The following is a 21,309-nucleotide window of genomic DNA, read 5'->3' on the forward strand; positions in this document are numbered from 1 at the left end:
TTCTGCCTCAATTTCCCCAGGGAAATCGCAGCTTGGGGAAGGAAAAACCCCCGTTGGGGGTGAGGCGCCCCCCCTCCCCTTTTGGTTTGGGGGGGAGTGGGGGCCCCCAGTTCCGCCCCCCCCCGCCACGGGTGGGGGGTTTCCACTGGCACAGCCGGTGCTTCCGGTGTCGAAAGCCGGTAATTCCCGAGAATTGGGCGGGGGGGGGGGCGGGGGGGGGCGCTGTGTGTCTGTCCTGTTGTCCGTCCCTCCCCCCGTCGTCTGTCCCCCCCCCCCCCCCCCGGAAGAATCGGGCTAGCCAGGCTTCCCGTGGGACTGGGGACACTGGTTGAACTGGGAGGGGGGGGGGTTGGGGCTCAGCAGGCTGCTGAGAATGGGGGGGGTGAGGGGGGGCTGCGTGTGGCCTGTGTGGTTGTTTCCCCCCCTCCCCCCCCCCACTGTCCCCCGTGGGGCCAACACCATCACCCCCCCCCTCCCAGTTTGGGGGTGTTGGGAACCAGTGTGGAACTGGGAGGGGGGGTGGGGGGTGCCCGTGGGGAGGGGGATGGTGCCTGTGGCTGGCCCGGGGGGGCCCTTATGCAAATTGATGTGGGAGGGGGCGGGGCTTAGGGCTGAAAGGGGTGTGGCCACAGGTGGAGGGGGTGGGGTTTGATGGCACAAGGGGTGTGGCCACCATGGGGGGGGCTTGGCCCACAGGGGGTGTGGCCGAAGGGGCGGGGCTTGGCCCGCAGGGGGGCGTGACCACCTGCCGAGGGGGCGGGGCTTTCCCCGCTGCACGTGGGTGTTTATAAGGGTCCGGCCGATGCCCGCGGCTCAGTCGAGGCGCGTCCCCGCCGCCCCCCGTGTCCCCACGGCCCCCCCCCCGGCCCCGCCATGCCGCAGAGCCTGCGCCTGCCTGCCCGGGCGGCCCTGCTGTCCCGCTGCCTGCCCGAGCTGGGGGTCTCCCCGCGGCCCCCGCCCCCCCCCGCCACCACCCGGGCTCCCCGCGGCCTGGCCGAGATGCCGGGGCCCAGCCCCGCCGCCTTCCTCTACAACCTCCTCTGCCGCGGGGGCCTGCGGAGGCTGCACGAGCTGCAGGTAACGGGGTGGGGGGGTGGGTTAACCTGATGTGTCCCCCCCCGGCTGGGGCTGGGGGCACGGGGGACCCAAATCTCACTCCCACGGGGCTTGGGGGGGGACCTGGGGACCCTGTTCCCACTGTCTGAGGGCATGGAGGGGACAGGGGGACGCCATTGCCACTGCTCTGGGGCTTGGAGGGGACAAGGGGACCTCGGTCCCCCCTCCCTGGGGCTTGGAGGGGACAGCGGGACCCTGGTCCAATTGCCTCGGGGCTTGAGAGAGATGAGGAGGACTCCGGTCCTCCCGCACTGGGGCATGGAGCGGGCGGGGGGGACACGTTCCTTCCACCCTGGGACATGGAGGGGACGGGGGGACCCTGGTCTTGCTGCCCTGGGACTCGGTGGGGGACAGGGGGGGACCCGTTCTCACCACTCTGGGGCTTGGTGGGGACAGCAGGATCCTGGTCCCACCACCCTGGGGCATAGAGGGGACAAGGAGAACCCGAGCTCGATCCCTGGACTTGGAGGGGACAGAGAGGACCCTGGTGCCACCACCCTGGGGCTTGGAGGGGACAGACAGGAGCTAGTTCTCACTGTCCTGGGACTTGGAGGGGACAGGGGGACTCCGATCCCACACGCCGGGGCTTGGAGGGGACGAGGGCGACCCTGGTGCCACCACCCTGGGACTTGGAGGGGACAAAGGGAGCCCGATCTCAGTCCCGGGGGCTTGGAGGGGACAGTGGGGACCTGGATCCTGCTGCCGTGGGGCTCAGAGGGGACAAGGGGGTCCCTGTCTCACTGCCCTGGGGCTTGGAGGGGGTGGAGGGACCCTGATCTCAATCCCTGGGGCTCAGAGGGGACAAGGGGACCCCGCTGCCACCCCCCCTCAGGGCTTAGTAAGGGACAGGGGTCCCCAACCTCGATCGCTGGGGCTTGGAGGGGACAGGGGGGACCCCGGTGCCACCACTCTGGGGCTTGGAGGGGACAAGGGGACCCTGATCTCAATCCCTGGGGCTCAGAGGGGACAAGAGGACCCCGCTCCCACACCTCCTCAGGGCTTAGTAAGGGACAGGGGACCCCAACCTCGATCCCTGGGGCTTGGAGGGGACAGGAGGGACCCCGGTGCCACCACTCTGGGGCTTGGAGGGGGACAGGGGGGACCTTGATCTCAATCCCTGGGGCTCAGAGGGAACAAGGGGACCCTGCTCCCACCCCCCCCTCGGGGCTTGGAGGGGACAAGGGGACCCCGATCTCAATCCCTGGGGCTCAGAGGGGACAAGGGGACCCCGCTCCCACCCCCCTTCAGGACTTGGTAGGGACGGGGGACCCCAACCTCGATCCCTGGGGCTTGGAGGGGACAGGACCAGCCCTGGGCTCTCGCCAAGTGGCGGGTGCTGATGCCTCACCCCTCCCTGGGCGCGCTGTGCCCCGGGCGGGCTCCGGGCACGGGTGGGCAGCAGCACCCAGGACGGGGCCACCCACGGGTGGGCAAAACGGGGCTGGGAGCACCGGGACACCAGCAGCACCCCCCGCCCCGCGCCACGACCAGTCCTCCCCTACCCGGCGTCTCCCCGAGGCTCCGGGTCTCTTTGCCGGGGACACCCCGGGGTCGCCCCAGCGAGGTGTCCCCGTGTCCCCCGCAGGTGGAGGGCCGGGCGCGCTACGGGCCGGTGTGGAAGGCGAGCTTCGGGCCCATCCTGACCGTGCACGTGGCGGAGGCCGAGCTGATCGAGCAGGTGCTGCGCCAGGAGGGCGAATTCCCCGTCCGCTCCCACCTTTCTCCTGGAAGGATCATCGGCGCTGCCGCGGGCACGCCTGCGGGCTGCTCACCGCGTGAGTGGGGCTGGGGGCTGCCGGGGGGGCCTGGGGGCTGCCATGGGGGGCTGGGGGGTGCCATGGGGGGCTGGGGGCTGCTGGGGGGCCTGGGGCTGCCATGGGGGGCTGGGGCTGCAAGTGGGGATCAGGGGGTGGCGATGGGGGGCTGGGGGCTGCCATGGGGGGCTGGGGGCTGCTGCAGGGGCCTGGGGGCTGCACGTGGGGATCGGGGGGGGGGGGGCTGGGGGCTGCATGTGGGGATCAGGGGGTTGGGGGGGGGGGCTGGGGGCTGCCATGGGTGGCTGGGGGCTGCACGAGGGGATTGGCGGGGGCGGGGCTGGGGGCTGCACATAGGGATCAGGGGTTGGGGGGGGCTGCTGGGGGGGCTGGGGGCTGCCATGGGGGGCTGCACATGGGGATCAGGGGTTGGGGGGGGGGGCAGCTGGGGGCTGCCATGGGGGGCTGGGGGGGGACGACTGGGGGCTGCTACAGGGGGCTGGGGGCTGCTACAGGGGGCTGGGGGCTGCACATGGGGATCAGGGGGTGGGGAGGGGGCTGGGGGCTGCCATGGGGGGACTGGGGGCTGCAGGGGGGAGCTGGGGGCTGCCCACAGGTGGGCCAGGGGCTGCACGTGGGGATCAGGGGTTGTGGCCGAGGGCTGGGGGCTGTGCAGGGGGGGCTGGGGGGCACAAATGGGGCTGTGGGGCCTGTCCGGGGCGGGGGGGGGGCGCTGGGGGCTGCCTGTGGGATTCGGGGGGTTGTCCAGGGGGTCAGGGGGGTCTGCAGGGCGCTGGGGGGCTGCCCAGGGGTCGGGGGGGGGCTGTGCACGGAGCCATGGGGCTGCGCATGGGACTGGGGGTTCCCTGGGGGGTTACGGGGTGTCTGTGCCCCGAGGGGCTCCCAGCCCCCCCCCCGCCCCCCCGTGCCCACACACCCGTTCCGGGAAGAGCCTCCCGCGGGGCTGCAGCCGCCGGGGCGGGCGCGGGAAGGGCCCGGCGAGCCCGGGGTGACTCAGGCGTGATTCAGGGCCCCCCCCCAGCCCCCCAACCCCGCCGCCAGCCACTCCCGGCCCCCCCCCCGGCCGCTCCCCGGCCCCCGCGCAGGATGTGAGTAACTGCCCGGGGAGCGTCACGGCCCCTGCGTGGGCTTGGGGCGACGGGGCGGGGAGCCCGGGACCCCCAAATCCCCGGGCGCAGCCCCCCAACCCCCCAGACAGCCTCCCCGACCCCACATACACCCCCAACCTCGCATACAGCCCCCCAGCTCCATGCACAGCCCCCGACCCCACATACAGCCCCCCCAGACCCATGTGCCACCCCCCAGCTCTATGCACAGGCCCCCCCAACCCCACTACAGCCCCCCCAACCCCCCATACAGCCCCTCACCCCATGCGCAGCCCCCAACCCCCCATACAGCCCCCCCAACCCCACATGCCACCCCCCAGCTCCATGCGCAGCCCCCCAACCCTGTGTACAGCCCCCCAACCCCCCATACAGCCCCCCCAACCCCACATGCCACCCCCCAGCTCCATGCGCAGCCCCCCAACCCTGTGTACAGCCCCCCAACCCCCCATACACCCCCCAACCCCATGTGCCACCCCCCAGCTCCATGCACAGCCCCCCCAACCCTGCTACAGCCCCCCCGCTCCCCATCCAGCCCCCCCGCCACCATGCGCAGCCCCCCAACCCCCATACAGCCCCCCCAACCCCACATACAGCCCCTGACCCCATGCGCAGCCCCCCCCAACTCCACGCAGAGCCCTCCCCCCCCAGTGCTCAGCCCCCCCACCTCATCCACAGCTCCCCGCCCCCCCCTCCCCCCCCCGGGGCTGCCCGTGGGCACCGGGGACGTGCACGGGCCCGTCGGGTGCCCACGCTCGCACCTGGGGTGCGTCAGCCTCTTCCTCTGAGGGGGCCCCGTTCCCTGTGTGTGTGTGTCCCCCCCCCGCCCCGTGTCACCCGTGTCCCCCGTCCCCCAGGGAGGGTGAGGAGTGGCAGCGGCTGCGGAGGCTGCTGGGGCGGCTGCTGCTGCGGCCACGGGCGGCCGAGGGCTACGTGGGGCCAGTGGCCACCGTGGTGGGCGACCTGGTGCGGCGGCTGCAGCGCCAGCGGGACCGGCACCCCCAGCACCTGGTCCCCGACATCGCCACCGAGTTCTACAAGTTCGGCTTGGAAGGTGGGGGGGGGCGGGGGGGGCGCTGGGGCTGGGGGACACCCCCCCCCACCTCGGGGCTCTATGACTTTCATGTCCCCCCCTCCAGGGTCTCCTTGTGTCCCCCCCAGGTCTCCCCGTGTCCCCCAGGGCACCCTCTGTCCCCCAATGTCCCCAAGGACTCCTGTGTCCCTCCAGGGCTCCCCATGTTCCTCACGGTGCCCCTCCATGTCCCCAAGGTGCCCCTTGTCCCCACCATGTCCCCAAGGATGCCTGATGTCCCCCCTGGGGCTCCCCATGGTCTCCAGGATGCCCCTTCTCCCCCCATCCCCAGGCACCCCAGTGTCTCCGAGGGCTCCCCATGGTGCCCCTCCTTGTCCCCAAGGTCCTCCTTGTTCCCAAGGTGCCCCTTGTCCCCACCATGTCCCCAAGGACTCCTGATGTCCCCAAGGACTCCTGATGTCCCCCCTGGGGCTCCCCATGGTCTCCAGGATGCCCCTTGTCCCCCCCCCCCATCCCCAAGGGCTCCCCATGGTGCCCCTCCTCTTCCCCAAGGTCCTCCTTGTCCCCAAGGTGCCCCTTGTCCCCACCGTGTCCCCACCATGTCCCCAAGGATGCCTGATGTCCCCCATGGGGCTCCCCATGGTCTCCAGGATGCTCCTTTTCCCCCTCCCATCCCCAAGCACCCCAGTGTCTCCGAGGGCTCCCCATGGTGCCCCTCCTTGTCCCCAAGGTCCTCCTTGTCCCCAAGGTGCCCCTTGTCCCCTGACTCACCCCCTTCCCCCCCTGCCGTCCCCCCCCCAGCCATCTCCTCCGTCCTCTTCGCCTCCCGCCTGGGCTGCCTGGAGCAGGAGATGCCGCAGGACACGGAGACCTTCATCCGCTCCATCAACACCATGTTCGTCACGACGCTGCTCACCATGGCCATGCCCAAGGCCCTGCACCGCCTCTTCCCCGGGCCCTGGCGCAGCTTCTGCGAGGCCTGGGACTACATGTTCGCCTTCGGTGAGGGGACACCGAGGGGACACGGGGACAGCTGGTGGCACCTCAGCCACGGGCTGGGGGACGCTCACGGGGCTTCGTCTTCTTCAGCCAAGGGTCACATCGACCGGCGCGTGGCCCAGGAGCTGCCGCCGGGGACGTGTCTCACCGACCACCTGGCCCGGGAGAGGGTCCCCATGAGGGTCATTTACGGCAACGTCACCGAGCTGCTGCTGGCCGGGGTGGACACGGTGAGGAGGGGACACGGGGGGGGCGTCCCCGGCTCTGTGGGGTCCCGCTGACGCGGCCTCCTCCTCCTCCTCCTCCTCCTCCTCCTCCTCCTCCCGGCCGCAGATCTCCAGCACCTTGTCGTGGAGCCTGTACGAGCTGGCGCGGCACCCCGGGGTGCAGGCGGCGCTGCACCGTGAGCTGGCGGCGGCGCTGGCCACCGGTGGTGGCCCCTTGGCCACTGGCTGTGACCCCTCGGCTACCGGCAGCGGCCCCTGGGCCACCGCGCTGGGCAGGGTCCCCCTGCTGAGGGCCGTGGTGAAGGAGACCCTGAGGTGGGGACACGGGGATGAGGAGGAGGAGAGGGATGGGGGGGGGGGGTGAAGGCCGCGTGCACAACCCCTGACCCCACGGGCAGCCCCCAGCCCCCCCCCAGCCCCCTGCACACCCCCCTGACCCCCTGGGCGACCCCCCGGATCCCACAGGCAGCCCCCAGCCCCCCCCGGACGGGGCCCACAGCCCCATTTGTACCCTCACCCAGAGCCCCCCAACCCCTCCCCAGCCCCCCCCCAGCCCCCAGATCCCACAAACAGCCCCCCAACCCCCACCCTGAGCCCCCCACCCTGAGCCCCCCAGCCCCCCCCAGCCCCCAGATCCCACAAACAGCCCCCTGACTCCCACCCAGAGCCCCCCAGCCCCCCCCAGGCCACCCCAGCCCTTAGACCCCACAAACAGCCCCCCTCACCCCCCCAGAGCCCCCCAACCCCCCCCAGCACCTAGACCCCACAAATAGCCCCCCTGACCCCCACCCAGGGCCCCCCAACCCCCCTCCCACCCCCTAGACCCCACAAACAGCCCCCCTGACCCCCCCCCGAGCCCCCCAACCCCCCCCCAGTCCCTAGACCCCACAAACACCCCCCCGACCCCCACCCAGAGCCCCCCAACCCAGCCCCTAGACCCCATGTGCAGCCCCCAGCCCCCCCGCCCCCCCCTCCAGCCCCCCCCCCTCCACACCCCCCAGCCCCCCGCCCCCCCCCGGACAGGGATGGTGACAGCCCCCCCGTGTCCCCCCCCCTCAGGCTGTACCCCGTCATCCCCGCCAACGCCCGCGTCGTCCCCGACCGCGACATCCGCGTCGGTGACTACCTGGTGCCGCGCAAGGTGAGCCCCGAGACGTGTCCCCCCCCCCCGCCCCCCCCGCGGGTCCCCGCTGACCCCCCCGATGTGTTCGTGTCCCCCCCCCAGACCCTCATCACCCTCTGTCACTACGCCACCTCCCGGGACGGCCGCGTCTTCCCAGCCCCCGACTCCTTCCGCCCCGAGCGGTGGCTGCGCCGGGACGGGGCCCCCCCCCACTCCGGGGACCCCCCCGCCTCTGGGGACCCCCCCGCCTCCGGGGCCCCCCACCCCTTCGCGTCGCTGCCCTTCGGCCTCGGCAAGCGCAGCTGCGTGGGGCGGCGCCTGGCGGAGCTGGAGGTACGGCTGGCGCTGGCACAGGTGAGTCACCGTGTCCCCAACCGTGTCCCCAAATGTGTCCCCAACCATGACCTCGAATGTGTCCTCGAATGTGTCCCCAACCGTGTCCCCAACCATGTTCCCAGACGTGTCCCCAAACGTGTCCCCAAACATGTCCCCAAATGTGTCCCCAACTCTGTGCCCACCTGGCACTGGCACAGGTGAGCCACCCTGTCCCCAGACGTGTCCCCAGACGTGTCCCCAACTGTGTCCCCAACTGTGTCCCCAGACGTGTCCCCAAACGTGTCCCCAAATGTGTCCCCAACTCTGTGTCCACCTGGTGCTGGCACAGGTGAGCCCCCCTGTGTCCCCAACCGTGTCCCCAGCCGTGTCCCCAAACGTGTCCCCAAAGGTGTCCCCAACTCTGTGTCCACCTGGCGCTGGCACAGTGAGCCACCCTGTCCCCAGACCTGTCCCCAGATGTGTCCCCTAAAGTGTCCCAAAATGTGTCCCCAAGTGTGTCCCCAACTCTGTGTCCACCTGGTGCTGGCACAGGTGAGCTACCCTGTCCCCAAAATGTGTCCCCAACCGTGTCCCCAACTCTGTGTCTGCCTGGCACTGGCACAGGTGAGAGCCACTCCCTGTGTCCCCAACTGTGTCCCCAACCCTGTGTCCCCAACTCTGTGTCCAGCTCACACAGGTGAGAGCCACCCCCTATGTCCCCAACCCTGTGTCCCCAACTATGTCCCCAACTCTGTGTCTGCCTGGGGCTGGTGCATGTGAGAGCCACCCCCTGTGTCCCCAACTGTGTCCCCCCAACTGTGTCCCCCCAACTGTGTCCCCAGATGTGTCCCCAACCATGTCCCCAAACATGTCCCCAAACATGTCCCCAAATGTGTCCCCAAACATGTGCCCAAATGTGTCCTCAACTCTGTGTCCACCTGGCACTGGCGCAGGTGAGTCACCCTGTCCCCAACCGTGTCCTCGAATGTGTCCTCGAATGTGTCCCCAAATGTGTACCCAAATGTGTCCCCAACCGTGTCCCCAGATGTGTCCCCAGCCGTGTCCCCAACCATGTTCTCAGACGTATCCCGAGATGTGTCCCCAAAGGTGTCCCCAAACATGTCCCCAAATGTGTCCTCAACTCTGTGTCCACCTGGCGCTGGCACAGGTGAGCCACCCTGTCCCCAGACCTGTCCCCAGACCTGTCCCCAGACGTGTCCCCAAACGTGTCCCCAAACGTGTCCCCAAACGTGTCCCCAGACATGTGCCCAAACGTGTCCCCAACTGTGTCCCCAACTCTGTGTCCACCCGGTACTGGCGCAGGTGAGAGCCACCCCCTGTGTCCCCAACCGTGTCCCCAACCGTCCCCAACCCCCCGACCCTCCGGCAGATCCTGCTGCGTTTCGAGGTGCGGCCCGAGCCCGGCGGTGGCCGCGTGCGCCCCATGACCCGGACGCTGCTGGTCCCCGAGGCCACCATCAACCTGCAGCTCCTCAGCCGATGAGGGGGGGGACCCACGAGGGACACGCGTGTCCCCCCCCGGGGTGGCTCTGGCCCTCGTGGTGGCCCCGGCTCTATGTCACACCCGCGGGCTCTATTTAAAACTTTATTTATTGGATAATAAAGGGTTTTGGGTTTTTTTTTTGGGGGGGGGGCGTTGCTGCCGGGGTGCTCCTGCCCCCTCCTCCCGCCGGCGGCTTTTCGGGGTGACTCAGCCCCCCCCGCGCCCCCCCCGCCGCGCCGCGGGGTGCCGGTGGGTGGGTGGGTGGGTGGGTGCCTGCCTCGACGTGCCGGCAGCACCCAGGGGTGGCAGCACCCAGGGGTGACGTGGCCCCGCTGCCGTCGGCTGGATCTGGCGTGGGCCCCCCCGCGCCCCCACTGCGGGGGGGGGGCACAGGGGATTGGGGGGGTGTGGGGGGTCCTGAGTGGGGTCCCAGCACCAAAGCGTGTGTCCCCCCCACAGGTGTCCACCCCCGTGGGGGGGCCCCGTGACCCTCCTGTCACCCCCATGACCCACGTCACCCCCCCGTGACCTTGCTGTGCCCCCCCCGTGACCCACGTCACCGCCCCCCCCCATGTCCCAGCTCTCCCGTGGGGTCACGGGGGGGGGGGGGGGGGAGCACAGGGACCCCCGGGGGGGGGTTAACGCAGGTGGTGCCTCCCACGGGGGGGGTGGGGGGGTCAATGTCCCCCGTGGGGACAGGGCTGACGCCAGCACCGGGGACTCTGGACCCTCGTGGCAGCCGGGCGCGGTGACACCAACCGCGGGGGGGCACCGAGGCCCCCCCCCCTCTTCCACCCTCCCCCCCCGGGTTGGGCTGGGCACAGCGGGGGGGGGGGGGGGCTGGGGGCCGTGCCCACGCGTCGTGTGCCCCCCCCGGACCCGGGTCTCCCCGTGACTCCCATCCCCCCCCCGTGATCCCGCTGCCCTCGTGGGACCGTTTCAGCACCACGGACAGAGCCCGGGGGGGTCCCGGGATCCCGCCCCCCCCCCCCCATCCCCCGCCCCCTCCCGTGTCTCCCCGTGTCCCCCCCCACCCCACGGGGGAGGACACGGCGCTGGGGGGGTGGGGGGGGGACACGGCCTAAACACGCGTGTCCTGTGTGTGTGTCCCCCCCCAACCCCCCCCGGCAGCGCCTGTCCGCGGGTCCCGCGTGTCCCTCCCGGGGGGGCCGCGGGTTCGAGCCCGGCCTGGGGCGACTCCCGCCCCCCCCGCCCCCCCCCGGGAGGGACCGAGGCGTCCGAGTGCCCCTCCCCCCCCTCCCCCCCCCCCCGACCCTTCCGGCCGCCCCGTCTCGTTGGTTCCGGTCCTCCAGCCCCGCCCCCCCCCGCCCGCGCCGCTGAGTCCCGCGCGCGGTGAGTCCCGGGGCCCCCCCTCCCCCCCCCCGCCCCTCCCCCCTCCCGTGCACGTGGTCGCCCCACGCGGGTGCTGCCCCTCCCCCTCGCCCCCCCCCCCCCGGGGGGTCCCTGCCCGTTTCCACGCGTGTCAGTGGGGGAGGGGGCGACCCCGGGGTTGTTATTGTAGGGTCGCGGGGGGGGGGAGGAGCCGCGTCCCGGGGATTGGGGGGTGCTGGGGGTCGGGGGGTGGGGGGTGCTGAGGGAGGGGGGGGTTGGTCAGTGGGTGCTGGGGGTCGGGGGTGCTGGGTGCTGAGTGGGGGGTGCTGGGGGTTGGGGGGGGTTGGAGCTGCGGGGGGCAGGGGGCTGGCTGTCAGGTGGGGGGGGGGTCGCAGGGTGCTGGGTGGGGGTTGGTGCTGGGTGGAGGATGCTGGTTGGGGGGGGGGGGCTGGTTTGGGGGTGCTGGGGGTCACAGGGGGCTGGGTGCCGGCCTGTGCGGGCACAGGCTGGTTTGGGGGTGCAGGGGGATGTGGTGTGCCAGGGGATGGGGGGTGCTGGGGGGCCCGTTGGGTGCGGGCTGGTGTGGTGTACCGGGGGGTGTGGGGCGCTGGGTGCCAGGGGCCTTGCGGGGTGCTGGGGGATGTGGGGTGATGGGTGCGGCTGGGGGGTGCCAGAGGGGTGTGGGGCAGTGGGTGCCGGGGGTGTGGGGTGCTGGGCGTTGTGGGATGATGGGTGCTGGCTGGTGGGTGCCAGAGGGGTGCGGGGCACTGGGTGCTGGGCGTTGTGGGGTGCCAGAGCTGTGGGGTGCTGGAGGGTGTGGGGTGCTGGGGATGTGGGGTGATGGGTGCAGCTGGGGGGTGCCAGAGGGGTGCAGGGCAGTGGGTGCCGGGGGTGTGGGGTGCTGGGGGTTGTAGGGTGCTGGGTGCTGGCTGGTGGGTGCCAGAGGGGTGTGAGGCACTGGGTGCTGGGTGTTGTGGGGTGCTGGAGCTGTGGGGTGCCAGGAGCGTGGGGTGCTGGGGATGTGGGGTGATGGGTGCGGCTGGGGGGTGCCAGAGGGGTGTGGGGCACTGGGTGCTGGGGGTTGTGGGGTGCTGGGTGCTGGCTGGTGGGTGCCAGAGGGGTGCGGGGCACTGGGTGCTGGGCGTTGTGGGGTGCTGGGTGCTGGCTGGTGGGTGCCGGAGGGATGCAGGGCAGTGGGTGCTGGGGGTGTGGGGTGCGGCTGGGGGGTGCCAGAGGGGTGTGGGGTGCCGGAGCTGTGGGGTGCCGGAGCTGTGGGGTGCCGGGTCCGTCTGCGGGTGACGGGCGGCGGGTGCCGGGGGCGCAGGGCCGCGGCAGGATGGCGCAGGAGGGGCGGGCGCAGTACGAGCCGGTGGCGGAGATCGGCGTGGGCGCCTACGGCACCGTGTACAAGGCGCGGGACCGGCAGAGCGGCAAGTTCGTGGCGCTGAAGAACGTGCGGGTGCAGACGACGGAGAACGGGCTCCCCCTCAGCACCGTCCGCGAGGTGGCCCTGCTCAAGCGCCTCGAGCACTTCGACCACCCCAACATCGTCCGGTGAGACCCACGGCGCGGCCCCACGGCGCGGCCCAGCGGTGGCCTCCTCCCGCGTCGCCGTGCCCCAAGGTGGTGGGGTGAGGGACAAGGGACAGGCCGTGGGGACGAGCCAGGACCTTGCGTCGCCTGAACTGGGGGGGGGGGGGTCAGGGAACAGCGCGGGGGGGTCCTGGGGGAGCCGTGACCCCGCTGCCCCCCTGTCCCCAGGCTGATGGACGTCTGTGCCACCGCGCGGACGGAGCGTGAGACCAAGGTGACGTTGGTCTTCGAGCACGTGGACCAGGACCTGAAGACCTACTTGGACAAGGCGCCCGCGCCCGGGCTGCCCCTCGACACCATCAAGGTGGGTCTGGGGGGGCCAAGGACTTGTGGGGAGGGGCTGTGGGGGGGTGGGGCTGCTCACGCTGGCGCTGTCACCCCCCAGGACTTGATGCGTCAGTTCCTGCGTGGCCTCGACTTCCTCCACTCAAACTGCATCGTGCACCGGGACCTCAAGCCCGAGAACATCCTGGTGACCAGCAACGGGCAGGTCAAGTTGGCCGACTTCGGCCTGGCCCGCATCTACAGTTGCCAGATGGCCCTGACCCCTGTGGTGCGTGGCTGAGGGGGGTGTGGGTCCCAGGGGCTGGGGGGCGGGGTGGCAGGAGCTGTGGGTCCCAGGCAGGCTCAGATCTAGGTGGCCCTGAGTCCTGGTGGCCATGGGTTGGGTTGGCCATGAACCCAAGGAGCTGTGGGTCCCAGGCAGGCTCAGATCTAGGTGGCCCTGGGTGCTGGTGGCCATGGGTTGGGTTGGCCATGACCCCAGAGAGCTGTGGGTCCCAGGTGGGCTCAGATCTAGGTGGTTATGGGTCCTAGTGGCTGTAGGTTGGGTTGGCCATGAACCCAAGGAGCTGTGGGTCCCAGGCAGGCTCAGATCTAGGTGGTTATGGGTCCTGGTGGCCATGGGTTGGGTTGGCCATGAACCCAAGAAGCTGTGGGTCCCAGGCAGGCTCAGATCTAGGTGGCCCTGTGTCTTGGTGGCCATGGGTTGGGTTGGCCATGACCCCAAGGAGCTGTGGGTCCCAGGTGGGCTCAGATCTAGGTGGTTATGGGTCTTGGCGGCCATGGGTTGGGTTGGCCATCAACCCAAGGAGCTGTGGGTCCCAGGTGGGCTTAGATATAGGTGGTTATGGGTCTTGGTGGCCATGGGTTGTGTTGGCCATCAACCCAAGGAGCTGTGGGTCCCAGGTGGGCTTAGATATAGGTGGTTATGGGTCCTAGTGGCCATAGGTTGTGTTGGCCATGAACCCAAGGAGCTGTGGGTCCCAGGTAGGCTCAGATCTAGGTGGCCCTGGCTCCTAGTGACTACAGGTCAGGTTGGCTATAAATCCAAGGAGCTGTGGGTCCTGGGTGGCCATAGAGCCAGGTGGCCATGGTGTTGGGTGCCACAGGTCTGGGTGGCTGGGAACTTGGTGGAGCTGTGGGTCGCAGGTGGCTTTAGCACGTGGCTGTGAATCCAGGGAGCTATGGGGCCAGGTGGCCCCAGATTTGGGTGGCCATAAGTCTGCGGGAGCTGTGGGGCCCAGGTTGGCACAGATTGAGGTGGCCTTTGGCTCCTGGTGGCCACGAATTGGGTTGGCCGTGAAGCCAAGGAGCTGTGGGTTCTGAGCAGCCCCAGAGCCCAGTGGCCGTGGAGTTGGGTGACCACAGAGTTTGGGGTCTGAGGTGGGCACGGATGTGGGTGGCTGTGGGTCCTGGTGGCCGTGGGTCGGGTTTGGCTGCGAATCTGTGCAGCTGTGGGTCTGGGTGGCTCTAGAACCGGGTGGCTACCAATCTGGGTGGCTACTGAGGGTGGGGCTGAGTGGCCCTGGCTCTTGGTGGCCATGGGTTGGGTTGGCCATGAACCCAAGGAGCTGTGGGTCCCAGGTGGGCTCAGATCTAGGTGGCCCTGTGTCTTGGTGGCCATGGGTTGGGTTGGCCATGAACTCAAGGAGCTGTGGGTCCCAGGTGGGCTCAGATCTAGGTGGCCCTGTGTCTTGGTGGCCATGGGTTGGGTTGGCCATGACCCCAAGGAGCTGTGGGTCCCAGGTGGGCTCAGATCTAGGTGGTTATGGGTCTTGGTGGCCATGGGTTGGGTTGGGTTGGCCATGACCCCAGAGAGCTGCGAGTTCCAAGTGGGCACAGATCTGGGTGGCCATGGGGCTGATGTGGCTGTGAAGGTGGGACGCCGTGGGTCCGGGTGGCCGTGGGTCCGGGTGGCCATGGGGCCAGCTGAGCAGGTGCCACGGCAGGTGGTGACACTGTGGTACCGGGCGCCTGAGGTGCTGCTGCAGTCGACCTACGCGACGCCCGTGGACATGTGGAGCGTGGGCTGCATCTTCGCCGAGATGTTCCGGAGGAAGTGAGCTGGGGGGGGGGGACACACCGCCCCGGGGCGGGGACACACACACAGCTGGGTCCCCAGGGTGCTGCTGGCCCGGTGGCCCCTCACGTGGGGGTACCAGCAGCTGCAGGGGGGGGGTGTGTGTGTGTCCCCATGTCCCCCCACGCTGGTGACCCCCATTTTTGTGTGTGTCCCCCCCCCCCAGGCCACTTTTCTGTGGTAACTCGGAGGCTGATCAGCTGGGCAAGATTTTTGAGTAAGTTGGGGGGGGGGCGGGGGGGGGGGGGGGGGTCAGGGAGAGGCCTGAGATGGGGTTGGGGGTCCTGGGTGGGTGGAAGGGGCAGGATGGGACCCAGCGTCCCAAGGGGTGGCTGTTGGGGGGGGTGGGGGTGGTGGTTTGGGGGGGGTCCCCTGGCGCTTACCCCGTCCCCCTGCGTGTGTGTGTCCCCCCCCCAGCATGATCGGGCTCCCCGTGGAGGACGACTGGCCCCTGGACGTGGCCCTGCCCCGCTGCGCCTTCCCCGCCCGCCCCCCCCAGCCCGTCGAGGGCTTCGTCCCCGAGATGGAGCCGCTGGGGACCCAGTTGCTGCTGGTGAGATGATGGGGGGGGGGGACACACACACACACGACACCCGGGGGGGGGGACACAGCAGGGGACACCCACAAACACGCAGGACGCTGGGTGGGGGGGACACAGGGGACAATGGGACCCACGTTGCACCCTGAGCTCTGCAGACACCCGCGGGGGCGGGGGGGGAGGATGCTGACCGCCCCCCCCCGATGTCCCCTGACGCTCGTGTGTCCCCTGTCCCCCCCAGGACATGTTGACCTTCAACCCCTACAAGCGGATCTCGGCCTACGACGCCCTGCGGCACCTCTACCTCCAGGACCGGGGGGGGGCAGGCGAGGGGTAGCGGCCACCCCGGGGCGGGGGGGGCACCCAGGACTGCACCCACCCCCCCACCCCCCCCCCCGTGGTTACAGACACTTCCCAGCCCTGGGGGTGTGCGAGGGGCTCGCAGGGTCCCTGTGCCTGGGACCCCCCCACCTCGCACGAGAGGTGGAGCCCCCCCCTTTTGCAAGCAGGACATGCCCCCCCCCCCAATCCTCGTGTGAGGCGGGTGCTGGAAGGAGGTGCCCCCCCCCAGCCCCCCCATCCTCGTGCAAGAAGGATGCAGCCCCCCCTCTCCACATTCTCGTGCAAGCTGGAGGGACGTGCCCCCCCCCCCCCCAGACTCATGGCAAAAGGATGTGGGCCCCCCCGCCTCGTGCAAAAAAGACGTGCCCCCCCGCCCCATCCTCGTGCAAAAAGGACGTGCCCCCCCCCCCCTCAATCCTTGTGCAAAAAGGACGTGGCCCCCCCCCCATCCTCGTGCGAGTCACGTGCAAGGGAGGATGATGCTTCCCCGCACTGGTGCTCTGCTCGCGTGAGGGAGCCAGGGGGGGCCGGGGGGGGGCACACACACAACACAGAGCCCTTGTGCAATGGGGGGGGGGATTTGGGGGGGTGGGGGGGGCACACGCGCCCCACTTCTCTGCTAATAAAGGAGCACGGGCAGCACCCCGACCCCCCACCCACCTCCTCGGCTGCCTCTTGTGCCTCATGGCGGGGGGGGGGGAATATCACGACATGGGGGGGGGGAGATTATGACATGGGGGGTGCTGCCCCATGGTGGGGGGGGGCAGTGAGGGGGGGGCTGCTGCCCCACAGAGAGCCGGAGCCAGAGTCGCTGTCGGGTGTTTATTGAACGGGGCCGTGGGGACACCCCAGCAGTGGCAGCGTGGGGGGGGGGGGGGGGCACTGGGTGCCCTCCCAGGGCCAGGCTGGGTGGGAGGGGACACACTGGGGGGGGTGGGGGGGGCTGGGGGGGGGGGGGCTGGTCCCCTTCCCGGTGTATAAATAACCAGTATGCACCAGTTTGGGGAGGATGGGACTGGGATGGGGGGGGCGGTACTGTTGGCTGGGGGGGGGCTGTGCTGTGCCCTGGACTTTGGTGGGGGAGGGGGCAGGGGGGTGGCTCCTCCTTGGGCACAGTGGCCCTTCGTGGCGTGGGGGTGGCCACAGCCCACCCTGGGGTGGCCACCAGCCACTGTCTGCCCTGGGACACACACACACACACACACACACACACACACACACACACACAAGGAGGGGGGGTGCTGCCACGCGCCCAAGGCTTCATGCGGCCACCGTGGAGGGGGGGGTGGGGGTGGCCGATCGGCAGCTGGGGGACAATCAGTGGCTGGGGGACGTGGTGGCGGGGGGGGGTGTCCCCCACCCCACCCTCCCCCCAGCAGGGTCGTGGCCCCCCCCCCGCGGCTATAGGAAGGCGCTGGGGTTGGCCCGGGGGTCCTTCTGGTTGCGGTAGCGCATGGCCAGCCACACTCCCAGGATCTGCAAGAGAGGTGATGGGGGGGGGGCGGGGGGTCACTGCAGGCCCCTCCCCTCCTCCAAATATACGTGAGCCCCCCCCCCGGGCCCCTCCGTTACCTCCGTGAAGCTGAAGAAGAGTCCGACCCCCCCCAAAATCTTCAGCGCTTCGTCCGAGTGCTGCAGCATCTTCTCGCCGCAGGTCAGGCACTTGGCGCGGGGGTCTTTGCCCAGGAGGGTCTTGCACTTCTGCAAGGGGGGGGGGGGGAGAAACGGGTGAGTGGTTGGGGGCGGGGGGGGCACAGAGGGGTTTTGGGGCCCCCCCAGCTCCTCGCAGACTCACAGCGGGGCAGCCGTGGAAGTCGGCCTGGAAGGCGCGGGCCGCGGGGGGGTCGGCGCTGCGGTTCAGCAGCCCGCAGCAGTCCAGCCGCCGCTCCAGCTCCGTCTTCGTCTCGTTGCTCAGGATGGGCCAAGCTGAGCTGAAAAGCCCCTCCTGTGCCCGGGGGGGGGGCAGAGACACCCCCCAAAATTCAGTCAGTGACCCCCCCGCCCCCCTCACCAATCCCATCCATCCCCCTCCCCACCATGGGGACACCCCGCACCCCCCCCCCTGCCCCGGCAGTGAGATGCCACCAAGGGGTGGGGGGGGGGGGGGGGGGCAGCCCCACCTCATCCCTGTGCTCGCCCCGGGGGGGGTGGGGGCGCCCCCCCAGGGCCTGTGTGGGGCTGGGGGGGTGTCAGTGTGCCCCCCCCCCCGGGGCAGGACTCACCTGCCTGCTCCGGTTGATGGCCAGGCAGGAGCAGGAGACCCCAAACTGGAAGACGAAGACGAGGCCCAGGATGATCATGTACTGGGGGGGGCTGGAGTCAAGGGGGGGGGCGTGGACACATCGAGGGGGGGGCAGGAGGGACACAGGACGGTGCCCCCCCACATCTCCACATCACCCCGCTGCCCCCCCAGGGGTCCCTCTGCCCGTGAAGCGGAGGCTGACGCCCCTCCTGTCCCTGGCGGTGGCACTTCCAGGACCCCCCCTGTGCCCCCCCCCCCCAAACAGGGGTACCCAGCGCCCCCCCCCCCCCCCCCCAAACAGGGGTACCCAGCGCCCCCCCCCCAATATTTCCAGGGCAGGGCTGGAGCTGTGCCAGAGTGCTCAGCGCCCCCCCCCCCCCCCGCCTGTGTGTGTGTCCCCCACCCCACCCCAGCATCTCCATGGAGGGGACACCGAAGGGGTTGGGGACACTGAAGGGGTTGGGGGGGGGGGTGACAGGTGTGCCCCCCCCCTCAAATTAAAGGATACGAAGAAGAGCATGACCTGGTGGTGGTGGACGGCCCCCACCAGCCCCACGATGGCGATGAGGAGGAGGAAGACGCCGACGGCGATGACGCCGCCGATGAGGTGGATGCTGGAGACGATGCCGAAGCCTTTGCCCCAGGCGGCCACCCCGATCAGCAGCAGCCCCACGAGCTGCGGGGGGGGGGTGTCACTTGGGGACCCCCACCTTAGAGTGAGGGAGGGGGCGCCCCAGTGTCACCCTGCCTCAGTTTCCCCCAGTTCTGGGAGGAACTGGGCTCACAGGAGGGTCCCGTGTCCCCCCCCCCCGGTGCTGGGGAGTGCAGAGGGGGGGCGTCCCCTGTGTGTCATTTACCCCCCCCAGTGCTGCTCTAGAGGTTGGGGACATGGGGGGGGGGGGGGGGCGCAGCCCAAGGTCCCCAAGGCCACCAGAGATGGGGACACCCAGCCTGGGGGGGGCAGGGTGAGGTCCCCAAGGCCAGTGGGGGGGGGGGGGGGGGGGCACAACCCAAGGTCCCCATGGCCATGGGGGGGGGGGGTGTGTGTGCAGGGTGAGGTCCCCAGGGACGGGGGGGGGGGCACAGCCCAAAGTCCCCGTGGCCATGGGGGGGGGGGGGGGGGCCTGCCCCAGCCCTGCTGCCACCACCCCCCAGATCGGGGGGGGCCGGGTGCCCCCACAGGCCAGTCGGGGTCCATGGAGGGGGGGGGGGGGGACACACAAGGCTGGGGCTGGCACAGTGACACGGGGGGGGGTGTGTGTGTGTGTGACCTTTGACCTCACTCCCCACTTGTGGGTGTGGGACATCCCCTGCCCCACACCAGCGACCACAGGGGACCCCCCCCCCCTCCCCAGTAAGGCCTGACCCCCCCCCGGGGGTCCCAGGCTCCCCCTTTGGAAGGGGGAAGTAGTGTCACCCCACCCCCCTAGGCTGGGGGGGTCCCGGCAGCAGGAGCACCCCCAGAGCGGGGCCGGGACCCCCAAATCCCCCGGGGTGGGCGTCACAGGCCCCCCAGCCCCAAAATGTGCGGGGTCCCCCCCCTGCAGGTGCCCCCCACCCTCACCCTTTGAGGGGGAACCCAACAGCGCCTCTCCACCCCCTAAAATCAGGGGGATCCCAGCACCCCCAGAGCAGGGGGACCTCAAATCCCACAGGGGGGGGCACAGGCCCCCCCAGCCCCAAATCCCGAGGGGGGGGGGTTGTTCCCCCTTGCAGGCCCCATGCCCAGCCCAGAAGGGCCCTCCCCAGCCCCTCCGGCCCCGCTCACCACGTAAACCACGTTGAGGGCGCAGAGGGCGTTGCGGGAACAGGCGAAGCCTCCGCAGACCATGGCGGGGGGGGGGTCCCGGGGGGGGGGCAGCGCCGCCCCAGCCGCTCCGGCCCCTTTAAATCGCGGCCCCGCGCCCAGCGCCGCACCGCGCCGATGGCCCCGCCCACCGCCGGGAGCCACGCCCGCCGCCACGCCCACCGCCGCGCGCCTGCGCGCCGTCACGCCCCGCCCACCGCTTGGTAACCACGCCCATCGCCTCTAGCCCCGCCCACCGCCACGCGCCTGCGCGCGTCACGCCTCCCGCGCATGCGCACAGCGCGGAAAAAGGGCGGAAGCGCTCCCCAGGGGGCGGCGCATGCGCACGGCGCGTCCTGAGGCCGCGGCCGGGGTGAATGCCCGGATGGAGGGGACGGGAAAAGTCGGGGGGGGGCGGTACCCCCCCCAGGGCCCCTATAGCCCCCCTCAGGACCCCTATAGCCCCCCCCCAGGGCTCCTATAGCCCCGCTCAGGGCCCCTATAGCCCCCCCCTCCCGGCCCCCTATAGCCCCCTCCCCCGGCCCATATAGCCCCCACTCAGGGCCCCTATACCCCCCCCCCGGGCCCCTATAGCGCCCCCCCCCCGCCTCCGGGCCCCTATAGCCCCACTCAGGACCCCTATAGCCCCCCCCCAGGACCCTATAGCCCCCGCCAGGGCCCCTATAGCCCCTCTCTGGACCCCTATAGCCCTTCCCGGGACCCCGTAACTGCACCCGGTGCCCCAGGGACCCCCTCACCCCCCCCAGGTCCCGCATAGGTGCCGGGTTACATCGGGCCCCCCAGGACCCCCATAGCCCCCTATAGCCCCCTGTACCCCCCAGGTTCCACACACCTCCCTGGGCCCCCCCATGGCCCCCCCACATACCCCTGGGCCCCCCCATGGCCCCCTATAGCTCCCAGGTGCCTCTGGGACCCCCCAAAACTTCTCCAATGTGCACCCTGGTCCCCCCGAGCCCCCCCCCCCGAGCCCCCCAGGACCCCCATGGCCCCTCCAGGTCCTTTGGGGCCGCCCATGACCTCCCACAGCCCCCCCTGGTCCCATAGCCCCCCCCCCCCATTACTCCCCCCAGACCCCCCCTCTACCCCCCAGACCCATAGACCCCCCAAAATTCCCCTGACCCCTGTGCCCCCCCCCCAGGCTGCCCATGCCCCCCCCCCCACCCCTGGGCACCCCCATGGCCCCCCCAAACTTCTCCAGTCTGCGCCACGCTCCCCTATAGCCCCCCCCAGGTACCCCATAGCCCCCCCCCTCATTCTCCCAGGGCTCCCCACAACCCCCCCAGACCCCCCCCCCCCCAACCTACCCCCTTCCCACACCCCCCACAGCCCCCCCGGACCCCAAGATACTCCCAGTCCGCCCCAGAGTTGGTTCCGGGGGGGCTGGGGGGGACATTTCCCCCCCCGGGGGGGCCCTGCACGGCCACGAGGGGCTGGGGTAAAAGGGGGGCTGTGTGTCCGTCCCCCCGCGTGTCCCCAACTGTCCCCGTGTCCGTCTGTCCGTGCGTCTGTCCTGTCCCCCCGCGTGTCCCCCAGCTGTCCCCGTGTCTGTCCCTCTGTCCATCCATCCCTGTGTCTGTCTGTCCGTGTCCCCACGTGTCCCCCAGCTGTCCCTGTGTCCATCTGTCCCTGTGTCCGTCTGTCCGTGCGTCTGTCCTGTCCCCCCGCGTGTCCCCCCAGCCGTCCCCATATCTGTCTGTCCCCGTGTCCATCTGTCCGTGCGTCCGTCCCTCTGTCCATCCGTCCCCCCCCATGTGTGCCCCAGTCATCCCCGTGTCCGTCTGTCCGTCCTCTGTCCCCCCCATGTCCCCCAGCCGTCCCCATGTCCGTCCCTCTGTCCATCCATCCCTGTGTCCGTCTGTCCGTGCCCCCGCATCCCCCCAGCTGTCCCCATGTCTGTC

The 21,309-nt window shown here is 70.9% G+C and overlaps 3 protein-coding genes across 3 annotated transcripts; 2 read left to right on the forward strand and 1 right to left on the reverse strand.

Moving 5' to 3' along the window:
- The first annotated feature begins 873 nt into the window (after positions 1-873).
- On the forward strand, positions 874-9,195 carry CYP27B1 (cytochrome P450 family 27 subfamily B member 1). The gene is given in 10 exon segments (XM_074853782.1): positions 874-1,077; positions 2,702-2,834; positions 2,837-2,891; positions 4,852-5,048; positions 5,829-6,029; positions 6,117-6,256; positions 6,360-6,568; positions 7,313-7,394; positions 7,479-7,730; positions 9,082-9,195. Coding segments are annotated over 10 exon segments (1,587 nt in total).
- A 1,304-nt stretch (positions 9,196-10,499) lies between these two features.
- Positions 10,500-16,021, forward strand: CDK4 (cyclin dependent kinase 4). The gene is made up of 8 exons (XM_074853626.1): positions 10,500-10,548; positions 11,852-12,081; positions 12,289-12,424; positions 12,506-12,673; positions 14,352-14,461; positions 14,649-14,699; positions 14,900-15,035; positions 15,262-16,021. The coding sequence occupies exons 2-8, from the start codon at positions 11,864-11,866 to the stop codon at positions 15,355-15,357; spliced, it is 915 nt and encodes a 304-aa protein (XP_074709727.1). The 5' UTR covers positions 10,500-10,548; positions 11,852-11,863; the 3' UTR covers positions 15,358-16,021.
- Positions 16,022-16,170: 149 nt separating this feature from the next.
- On the reverse strand, positions 16,171-19,555 carry TSPAN31 (tetraspanin 31). Its single transcript, XM_074853622.1, has 6 exons — positions 19,373-19,555; positions 18,113-18,280; positions 17,585-17,665; positions 17,158-17,307; positions 16,935-17,063; positions 16,171-16,838 (listed from the first exon to the last, which is right to left on the reverse strand). The coding sequence occupies exons 1-6, from the start codon at positions 19,433-19,435 to the stop codon at positions 16,764-16,766; spliced, it is 666 nt and encodes a 221-aa protein (XP_074709723.1). The 5' UTR covers positions 19,436-19,555; the 3' UTR covers positions 16,171-16,763.
- Positions 19,556-21,309: the final 1,754 nt, after the last annotated feature.

The sequence above is a fragment of the Strix uralensis genome, chromosome 33 (assembly GCF_047716275.1).
Source record: "Strix uralensis isolate ZFMK-TIS-50842 chromosome 33, bStrUra1, whole genome shotgun sequence".
In the NCBI taxonomy this organism is placed as follows: domain Eukaryota; kingdom Metazoa; phylum Chordata; class Aves; order Strigiformes; family Strigidae; genus Strix; species Strix uralensis.

What these genes read in the sequence shown, in the direction of transcription:
- TSPAN31 (XM_074853622.1), bottom strand. Translation starts at nt 19,435, where the DNA reads ATGGTCTGCGGAGGCTTCGCCTGTTCCCGCAACGCCCTCTGCGCCCTC. An exon ending in ACTTCCACGGCTGCCCCGCT is followed by an intron (nt 17,064 to 17,157) that starts GTGAGTCTGCGA and finishes CCCCCCTTGCAG; the next exon opens with AAGTGCAAGACCCTCCTGGG. An exon ending in TCTTCTTCAGCTTCACGGAG is followed by an intron (nt 16,839 to 16,934) that starts GTAACGGAGGGG and finishes CCTCTCTTGCAG; the next exon opens with ATCCTGGGAGTGTGGCTGGC.
- CDK4 (XM_074853626.1), top strand. Translation starts at nt 11,864, where the DNA reads ATGGCGCAGGAGGGGCGGGCGCAGTACGAGCCGGTGGCGGAGATCGGC. An exon ending in GACCACCCCAACATCGTCCG is followed by an intron (nt 12,082 to 12,288) that starts GTGAGACCCACG and finishes CCCTGTCCCCAG; the next exon opens with GCTGATGGACGTCTGTGCCA. An exon ending in AGATGGCCCTGACCCCTGTG is followed by an intron (nt 12,674 to 14,351) that starts GTGCGTGGCTGA and finishes GTGCCACGGCAG; the next exon opens with GTGGTGACACTGTGGTACCG.